This window comes from Salvia splendens, chromosome 15, assembly GCF_004379255.2.
Source record: "Salvia splendens isolate huo1 chromosome 15, SspV2, whole genome shotgun sequence".
Taxonomy (NCBI): Eukaryota; Viridiplantae; Streptophyta; class Magnoliopsida; order Lamiales; family Lamiaceae; genus Salvia; species Salvia splendens.
The window spans coordinates 19,553,164-19,563,023 of record NC_056046.1 but is presented as its reverse complement, the minus strand read 5'-3'; the positions used below and the strand labels follow the sequence as shown (position 1 = coordinate 19,563,023).

General features: G+C 37.6%; 2 protein-coding genes across 3 annotated transcripts; one reads left to right on the top strand and one right to left on the bottom strand.

The window, feature by feature from the left end:
* Positions 1-243: 243 nt before the first annotated feature.
* Positions 244-7,365, top strand: LOC121768370 (E3 ubiquitin-protein ligase RKP-like). Of its 2 annotated transcripts, XM_042164853.1 has the most exons (12): positions 244-339; positions 564-691; positions 1,068-2,652; positions 3,022-3,849; positions 4,140-4,300; positions 4,738-4,876; positions 5,141-5,224; positions 5,614-5,895; positions 5,987-6,118; positions 6,206-6,405; positions 6,523-6,718; positions 6,811-7,365. In XM_042164853.1, exons 3-12 carry the CDS (start codon positions 1,153-1,155, stop codon positions 7,120-7,122), a joined length of 3,834 nt encoding a protein of 1,277 aa, XP_042020787.1. In that variant the 5' UTR covers positions 244-339; positions 564-691; positions 1,068-1,152; the 3' UTR covers positions 7,123-7,365. The 2 variants fall into 2 exon arrangements, with proteins under 2 accessions (XP_042020787.1, XP_042020786.1); XM_042164852.1 differs by lacking the exon at positions 244-339 and having other exon boundaries at positions 373-691.
* LOC121768371 lies at positions 7,344-8,834 on the bottom strand. Its single transcript, XM_042164854.1, has 2 exons — positions 8,452-8,834; positions 7,344-7,804 (listed from the first exon to the last, which is right to left on the bottom strand). Exons 1-2 carry the CDS (start codon positions 8,674-8,676, stop codon positions 7,577-7,579), a joined length of 453 nt encoding a protein of 150 aa, XP_042020788.1. The 5' UTR covers positions 8,677-8,834; the 3' UTR covers positions 7,344-7,576.
* Positions 8,835-9,860: the final 1,026 nt, after the last annotated feature.

The following is a 9,860-nucleotide window of genomic DNA, read 5'->3' as shown; positions in this document are numbered from 1 at the left end:
ATACAATATTAGTCTGTTTTAACTTTTACTCTAATATACTGAAATTTATATTTCTCACATGCATCCAGAATAATTACATGATAAATTTTGACATATATCCTTATTTATCTTCTCTGTTAAATATCAATATTTGCAATATGTCTATATTAATACCAAATTTTGTAAAAAAGACTTAACACAGCACTCAAATTTATTAACAAAATTCTAATAGAAGATCTATTAAAATCTAAAAGTCAAATGTATTTTTATTGAACCAAATTTGAAAGTAGCGATGAACCGCGACTTTCATTTATGCATTGAATTGTACGGAGCAGCAGGAAAATGGCACCGGAGAGGAACGTGAGTCCGACCCCGTGAAAATCTTTGATTTTTGTTCTCATTTCGTTTTATGATTGCACTTTCTCCCAAGTTCTTGCGAACAGGAAAATTAAAGACAAAAGAAAACACTCTCAAAAATTAATTATTAAAAAAATTATCAAAATCAAAATTGAAATTCAACCCTTCATCTGTATTTCTCTGAATTTAGCTTTGTATCTCTCTCTGTCCTTTTTCTTCATTTCTAGTAATGGCAGAACCCTAGTATTCAGCCGCCGCCGCCGCCGTCGTTTCTGTTCCAGCGAAGAAGATTCGTGTTAGCACTTCTCAATTATATCCTAGCTTCTCTTTCTGTTATGAGTAAAATTCGCTGACGGTAAGTGCTTCCGAGCTCAATTTCAATTAATATAGCATGATTGTATATGAATTGTATGATTATTTGTTTAAAAAGTTTTTGTTGCTGGATTTTGGGGATTCGGTGTTTATTTTTTCCGATAGTGTAGAGGAAATTTTTTATTGGATTAAGAGTTTGGTGTTGTGCGAGTTATTGGATTTTATACTATAACAACGGTTAGGCAGCTTAGTAGTGGATTATGTGGTTAATTCTGATAGATCACATGAGATTATTTTTATTTTACCTTTTATAGTGTTGAGAGCCGATTGTTGAAGACCTCTAGCTAGTATTTGTTGAAGGGGAATGTGCTGTAATATCAAAAAAGTAGTAATAGATTGCTGTGGATTCTGTTTTCCAGGTTCAAGAAAGCAATTGATTGCTGTAGTCAAGTTTGTTAAGGAAATTTTCTGTGCTCGAGATTTTATAGCCTGCTGTAGTTAGCGATGGCCGATGACGGCCTACGTCTTGGTGGGATTCCTTCAGGACTAGCTGTTGTATTGAACTGTGAGGATAAGGAGGGTTCAGGGAAATCTCATCTAGTTTCATACTGTGAGGGCTTTGGCGACCAATCTGTGGAGCGGACACTTGAACATATTTTTGGTCTCCCTTACCGGACGGTTAATCAGTTGAATTTCCCAGTTGATACTAGTGCAGTTCGTTTGATAATAAAGAACGAATTTTATGAACACCATCCGGAATTAAGAACTGTTGTTTCTAGAAATGATGATGGGGTATCTACAAGTTATGAAGATTCACAACTCCGGATTGTTGAGCTTGATAAGTGTAGCATCTGTGGTGACATTCGGATAGTAAAAAAGCCTTCTCTTGTGGAGAGTCATGCTTTGTTTAGTAGCGCAAGGGCAAATGCATGTGTTTGGAAAGGAAAATGGATGTATGAAGTTACTCTTGAAACTTCTGGTGTACAGCAGATTGGTTGGGCTACTGTTGTTTGTCCCTTCACTGATCATAAGGGTGTGGGGGATGCAGACGATTCCTATGCATATGATGGAAAAAGGGTCAGGAAATGGAATAAGAAAGCTGAGACTTATGGTCAATCATGGGTTGTTGGTGATGTGATTGGATGCTGTATAGATCTCGATTCTGATGAGATTTCATTTTACAGGAACGGCATCTCGCTTGGGGTAGCATTTTCTGGAATTCGAAAGATGGTGCCTGGATTGGGTTACCACCCTGCCATTTCTCTATCTCAAGGTGAACGCTGTGAGTTGAATTTTGGGGGAGTTCCTTTCAAGTATCCAGTCAAAGAATTTCTTCCAATTCAAGCTCCTCCACCTTTAGAAGCACTTGCAAGTAGTCTTTTGGGCTGCTTTTCACGGCTGTTGCAATTACAGTGTGTGGAGAAGGCAGAAACCAAAACTGTTGCAAAGCTGGGCAGACTAAAGCGGTTTGCTCCATTTGAAGAATTGTGGCGACCTGTCTCTGAGGGAATATGCGAAGAGCTACTCTCTGTTTTAAATTATGAAAGTGGCAGTGGAGAGTATATTGGACGTGGCCCTTTCTTTTCGTTTTTGATGGAAGTCTTCAGGGTACATCCACCGCTTGATTATTCAACTCTGGATAGAGTACTTGATTCAATTCTTGGATTCGATGTGTCAAAAGTTCTATTTGAGCATGTATTTGAGGCACTTTCATCAGGATGTAAAACAGCACCATTGGTTCTTACAGAATGCCCTTATTCTGGGTCATACAGTTATCTTGCTATGGCATGCCACTTACTGAGGAGAGAAGAGCTAATGACTCTCTGGTGGATGTCTTCAGATTTTGAGTTCTTATTTGAGGGGTTACTTTCAAGGAAGGGCCCAAACAAACAGGATCTTCAATATCTCATACCTTCTGTCTGGTGGCCTGGCTCATGTGAGGATTTGTCTAATGAGAATAGCATGGCGCTGACGACTACGGCTTTATCTGAAGCAGTAAATATGGTATGCTTTTTTGCATGTTGGGAAGTTCCTTTATTTGCTTGGATACTGTAGTTGTTTTAGATTTTTGGAGTGGGAGCCTTTTGTCATCTGTGACTACCACTTTAATATATGTGAAAAAGTTCTTCAGGAAAGAGGAGGCCTTTATACCTATCCTCCATGAGACCATGAATTATGTGATGGAATTTTATCATTAATCCCTTTCCTAACTCTCTATGGCTCTCAATTTTACTAGATTTACTGTTCTAAGCTGAACTTACAATGATGGTTGTGAAGTGTCACTTTCTTCTTGATTTAACTTACATAAAATGGATCTATCATAATTTTTCTGATTACTATTTTATTATTTTGACGTGGCTAATGATACTTCAGATTGAGGAGAAGCAAAGGGATCTCTGTCGTTTGGTTATGCAATTCATACCACCTGTAGCACCCCTGCAGTTGCCTGGCTCAGTTTTCAGGACATTCTTACAGAATATTTTACTGAAGAACAGGGGTGCAGAGCATAACATGCCACCGGCCGGAGTTTCAAACAATTCAGTCCTTGTTTCTTTATTTACTATCATCCTCCATTTTCTGTCTGAAGGTTTTGCTGAAAGGGACATCTATGGCTGGATTAAGGGATCTGGGGTTGATTCTGGAGCTCATGTTGGTTTCCTTCACAGAGGTGGCCAGCAAGCTTTTCCTGCTGGGCTGTTTTTGAAGAATGATCCTCATCGGGTTGATATACCAAGGCTTGGAGGATCTTATGATCATTTGTCCAAGTGTAATCCAGTAAATGGTGAGGAAGAGGAAACTATTCGGTGGGAAGAAGGGTGCATGGATGATGGTGAAACTAGAGTAACACATTTGAGTGGACAGAAGCCATGTTGTTGTTCTAGTTATGATGCTGAATTATCAAACTTTTCTAAATATCCTGTAAGATATTTGGCGAAAGGTTCTCGTGGAAGTGGCTACTCTATTCCAGACAGATCTGCTCATGTTACAGCTGAATGTAGTGCTAGCAATCTTAGTGATGAGATGGCTGACAAACCCAGCACCAGTGATCACTCTGATCCCGAGCTTGCTTTTCGACCAATGCAACTCTTGAGGATATTACCAAGCACGAGCGCTATGTCTTCAGCTTCATTGAAAGAGGAGGAGCTTTTAGATGCTATGCTTTTGCTGTATCACTTGGGTCTTGCACCACATTTTAAGCAGGTTAGCAACTATATGTTTTTCCACTACCCTCCCCCCAAAGGGGATTGACACATGAAAAATTGATGTTTGGTAACAAATTAGATTTTTTTTTATTAACTTCCTTAGAGAAGGTAACAAACCTAATTGATTAGAATCTCTGCTTGTGGGTGTGGTTTTAAATGTCTACTATCTGTCATTTTCCCAACCCTAAGGAATTAAAGATGCTAGGAGTTTAGATTGCATAAATATATTGTCTGTTACACCTGCCAAAAAGACTAACATGGCATTTCTCTCAATTTATTGTATATCAGGTATCATCTTTCATGTCTCGTCAATCACAATCCATTTCACTTTTGGAGGAGTCAGATAGACAACTTAGAGATAGCATTTATGGGGATCAAGTGAAGCGCTTGAAGGAAGCTCGTAATGTTTATCGAGAAGAGGTTATGGATTGTGTCAGACATTGTGCCTGGTACTGTTTCGTTCATGACTGTTAATAAATATAATATCTTAGTATTAGTCATTTTGCTTTGGTTTTCTTGCTTTTATGCCTCTTTTCTAATGTTATTCATGCTCTTAAAGTCGTGAATAGCCAAGGATTCTGTTACCTTTTCAGAATAATTCAATGGCTGAAGGCCCAATCTCCAGTTTAATTTTCCTTACATCATCCATAATATGTTACTCTTCTGGATGCAAGTAGTATGCTATGCAATCTCGATCCTCTATTATTACCTGTGTAGTATCTTATTCAATATGTTAAACTTGTCCTCAATCCTCATGTAATTGTTTCAACATTTCCATTAATGAGTCAGTGAGACACTTGTTGAGATATGGAATATTTCTTTTTATGCCCTGGTGTACTCAGTTTTCAAGTTGTACTCAACATGAAAATCTGATCTTATTTAACAGGTATCGCCTTTATCTCTTCTCTTGTTGGAAACAGAGGGGAATGTACGCAACATGCATGTGGATTGTGCAATTGCTTCTTGTTCTTAGCAAAGTGGACACTATCTTCATCTACGTTCCTGAATTTTATCTTGAAACTCTGGTACTGCTCCCATCTTTCTACATGTGTAATGGAACATCCATTCTTTTTCATTTACCTGACCAGTCTAAAAGCTTCTATCATGAGTAGAAGATGTGTTATCATATATACGTAAGGAGCTTTGGCAAACTTTCTAAAAATAAGTATTGAAAGACATAAATTTTTTGGATATGTTTTACCTCTATATGTGGTTCATATAACATTTTTTCCCATAAAAACTTATTGTTTAGTTTTGTTTTGTTAATGTTATTTTGTTGTCCCTGGCAGGTTGATTGCTTTCATGTGCTGCGGAAGAGCGATCCTCCATTCGTCCCAGCTACAATTTTTATCAAGCAAGGGCTTGCATCTTTTGTATGGCATCAACTCCTATACACTTTTTGTTTGATTGTTTATGTTGTTTTGGTATTCAGTTTGACCTCATAAAATGCTGCATTACTTCCTATACTTGGTTATCGCAGCATGTTGAAACTGGAATTCAAATTTATATCAATCACTGCAGAAACTGATGATATGATACCATATTTTTTCCTTGGACTTGTTTCCATAATTTCTTGTAATTTATTTATTACTACTTTCTTTCCTTTTCTTATTTTGAGGAGTTCTGGAAGGGTTGGGCAGATGTTTTTTGTGATCCTAATACCTGAAATAGGTTTTCCACTTTTGCCTATAGAATATGGGTGTATTATGGTTGGTTAATCATGGCTATTTTGTGGAGAATAATGAAGTTCTTTTTTTATTAGGTCACTTTTGTTGTTACCCACTTCAATGATCCTAGAATATCTAGTGCGGAGCTAAGGGATCTTCTTCTCCAGTCTATATCAGTGCTGGTGCAGGAGAGAGAGTTTTTGGCTGCTTTTGAATGCAATGAAGCTGCTAGACAGAGGATGCCAAAAGCTTTATTGTCTGCATTTGATAATAGATCCTGGATTCCAGTAACCAATATACTTCTTAGATTGTGCAAGGGTTCTGGTTTTGGAATTTCAAATCGTGGAGAGTCATCATCCTCATCTTTACTATTTCAGGTGACTACTATTTCTTGTTTTCTTGTTACCAAATTCAATGCTGCCTGTTGCTTCAACCTTTTGTATTTAATGGTATTTTTTCTTTTTAAAGCAATTGCTGCGGGAAGCTTGCATCAGTGAAGGGGAATTATTCTCAGCTTTTCTAAATCGTCTGTTTAATACTTTAAGCTGGGCCATGACTGAATTCTCTGTCTCGATACGGGAAATGCAAGAAAATTATAAGGTATGTTATGTTTTTGTAAGGAAACATCATACACATCTTTCTTTTTTAATTTATATTTTTTGATATTAATTTTTACGTTATATTCAGCTGATGGAGATCCAGCAAAGGAAATGCAGCGTAATATTTGACCTTTCCTGCAACCTTGCAAGGGTATTGGAATTTTGTACTCAAGAAATTCCTCAAGCTTTTGTGTCGGGAATGGATACGAATTTGAGAAGGCTGTCTGAATTGATTGTCTTCATATTGACCCACTTAATCAGAGCAATCGATCCAGAAGTTCTTGACCAGTGAGTAGGGGTTGATTCAATGTCTTCAAATTATTCTTGCTAGCCCGAGTGTCTGGTTCATTGTGACATATTGTTCATGTACGTCCTCATCTCATCCCATCGTGTTATCTTCTGCAGATCACTCAGACGACCGGGGCAGTCCTCTGAGAAGCTTAACAGTGGCATGATTTTAGCACCACTAGCCGGCATCATTCTAAATTTGCTGGATGTAAGTAGAGAGACTGACAACAATGATATAGTCGCAATCTTTGCTAGCATGGACTGCGCAGATACCATCCTCTACGGATTCCAGTACCTCCTCGAGTACAACTGGGTTCGTTATCTCTACTCTCTGCTTGTTCATTTCTCAGTCTGGCGGTAGTACTTACTGATTTCTGACGGTGCTTCTTTCTACAAATATACTAGGTTGGCTCGATCAAGGGGGACGATTACAATGACCAACTGACAAAGCTAGAGAAATTCTCAAGCCTCTTAATCTGTCAGACTGAGCTGCAAGCCCTTGAGAAGAGCGTGCGGGGAGAAGAGCCAGAAACTGATGACTGCACAATCTGCTGCATATGCTGCATGAATCAAGCAGATGCTCGATTTTCGCCTTGCTCCCATGTTTCTTGTTATAGCTGCATATCCAGGCACCTTCTCAACTGCCAAAGATGCTTCTTCTGCAACGCTGCTGTCGTGGAAGTCACCAAGCAAGATGGCAGCGGTGATGCTCCCTGAAGGTTTGGATTAAATTGAATTGGATGAGGAAGAAACAGGAAAGGGAAGAAAATTTTATTATATTTATTAGGTTTTGTATTTTATTAGGTGGTACTATATTATATTATAGTGTACATATTATGGGTTTGCAAATGTGCAATAAAACTTTCATGGGATTTGAAATTTTTTGTAGCCGGGATGGGGCTGGAGCCCCTCTATTTTGTAAATTTTTGAGATGGAAATAAGTAAATCTTTCCAACTTTAGTCTCTCTTTACTTTTTTATGTATTAAGAAATTTAATTTACGAATTTAATTTCATGGAATGTTCTCTTCAGCAAAAAAAAAAATGAATCTAGCAGACCTATGCTACAAAAATGGTAGAATAAAGCAACATTACTTTTGAACAAAAGGTCACTAGTAATTTTGCGTGAGATGTCTGAGCTATGCATTTCTATGCGAACGAAGAAGGGAGCTATCAATCGCGTTTCTCACGCTGTCGACTTACAGAGCTCTCCGAGCTAGAATCTAACCCGAAGCACTTGAAAAGCGCTTGTTTCGCCAGCCCAAAATAGCTGCAAGGGTGATTTGGATGCCGGAATATGCTCAGAAACATGGTGGTATCTTTTTCAGATGATTCATCCTCCTCTTCTCTGCCCGACCCTTGACTACTTTCTGTGCTGCCTCCTGCGCTCTCGTCTTCCACCTGCCCGGACAACGAGTTAGATACAAACCTAAAACATTGAGATTTGATCTCTATTAATGTTACAAATTGATATCCTATGGCAGTACTATGAAATGCTAATGTAACATCAACCAATACTATGAAAATGTCAGGAGTCGAATAGTTTTGTTCGTGAAGTATAACTTAGTTGGTAAGATGTCGAGTCGTAAAAAGAGAAACATTATTAATCCTTTTAAAATAGTTTTGTAAAAAATAATTGTAGGGGCACTATTTACTATATTTTCCCTCCAATATTTGATAAAAATCCAGCCCTTTTCACCTTCTCATGTCAAAGATTCTACTAGTAAAGAATAAGAGGGTAAAAAAAAATGTAGGGGCATTATTTCCCCTCGAATCAATATATACAGAAAAAAAAATTAAAAAAAACGTTCTACATTCCAAGAAATGGTAAATAAATCGATTGAAAATCCACTTTTTTTTTCTTTAATTGGTTCAATTACATCAATTCGAACCCAATGCAAAGCCCAATAATCCAACCGAAGCAGTAGAGTTCAAAATCCCAATTGCGAAAGTCAAATTGCCAATTAAATTCTAGATCGAATTGTGTAATTAATAAAGAAGAATAAAAATAATGATAAATTAGCAGGAAAGTAATTAAACTAAACAACCGTAATTATTCCATCGGAAGAGGCGGAGTTGTTTGTTGCAGCAGATATCGGCGCTGCGGCGGCGGCGGCGGCGGCGGCGGCGGAGCTAGTAGTGGCCTCGTAAGTAAAGGCGGCGAAGCCGAAAAAGAGGAGAAGAAGGAGAAGAATCGTAATCAGAAGTTGGATCCAAATCAGCCATGGGATTTGATAGCTCTCAATTATCAAATCCTCCCTAAAATCCACCATTTCTTCTACTTATAAATTATAATCTTCTGCTTCTATGTTCAATCAATCGAGGGAGGAAGGGAAATGAATTGATCAGAATTAAACAGTTGGTCTGTTGAAGAAGAAGAAGAAGGCGAGTACCAAAAAAGGGGCCGTTAACTTCACTACAAAATGAAAATTGCTTTTCCGCCACTATTTTGTACTATTTCTATCTAGAATACTAATCCAATTATTAAATTTTGAAATAAAAATTAATCTTTATATTTTTTTTATTGTGATGGTAGAGACGTGTTTAATTGTTTACAAAAAATACTAAAATGAATACCTTAAGCTTAAAGTTAAAGCCCCTACCCCTACTTGGTGCTTTAAGGTATTCATTTGTCGATTTCATATTGATGTATGGATATATTATAGGGGATCATTTCCATTCTTGTTTTATTTTTGTTAGATCAAATTGAACAAAACCAGTGAATGAAACTAGTTCGGGATTGAGTTACTAAAAATGTAATCATAAGTAGTAATAGGGCACGTTTGTTGGACCAATTATACTCCTTCCTCCGTTTCCGCAGTAGTAGAATTATTTTCTTTTTGGTATAGAGTTTAAGAAAGAAATGTATAGAACATTAAATAAATAGATACCGTTAACCATCTTTTGATGCTTTACCGATTTCTATACCGAAATCACATTCTAGATTCGTATTAATTCAACCATAACACATAACACATCAAAGAGATGATATACCAACCTCCATCCATAGCTTATATTTGATGTAGGGTTGTATTCCACGAGTTGATGTTTCCCCTAAAAGCCGCGGTTGATCTTTTCGTCTCTTTGGCCTTTCCTTTATGAATTCTTTTGATGAAGAAGAATTCAATATCAATATGACTTTTCTGTATATAGAATTCTGTAGTAAAATTGTGTATCTAAAGCTATAAAATCTAATTGTATATATAGGCAACACACAACCTTTCAAGAAGAGTCGTGTCCGTTCGTTCACACCTCTAGATGATCGGATCTTCTATACGTAAGCATGTGCTCTTTGGTGCCTTGCAAGTACCTGAGGACTTTCTTTGCAGCCTTCCAATGGTCCATTCCGGGATCACTTTGATATCGACCCAACATACCAACCGCAAATGTGATATCTGGTCGGGTACATGTTTGAACATAGTTCAAACTCCCAACCACTGATGCATAGGGAATCTTT

Coding starts and splice junctions, on each gene's coding strand:
- LOC121768370 (XM_042164853.1), top strand. CDS start 1,153: ATGGCCGATGACGGCCTACGTCTTGGTGGGATTCCTTCAGGACTAGCT. Junction 5,225..5,613: donor AGCAAGGGCTTGCATCTTTT/GTATGGCATCAA, acceptor TTTTTTTATTAG/GTCACTTTTGTTGTTACCCA. Junction 5,896..5,986: donor CCTCATCTTTACTATTTCAG/GTGACTACTATT, acceptor TTCTTTTTAAAG/CAATTGCTGCGGGAAGCTTG.
- LOC121768371 (XM_042164854.1), bottom strand. CDS start 8,676: ATGGTGGATTTTAGGGAGGATTTGATAATTGAGAGCTATCAAATCCCA. Junction 7,805..8,451: donor CTTCCGATGGAATAATTACG/GTTGTTTAGTTT, acceptor TTGTCCGGGCAG/GTGGAAGACGAGAGCGCAGG.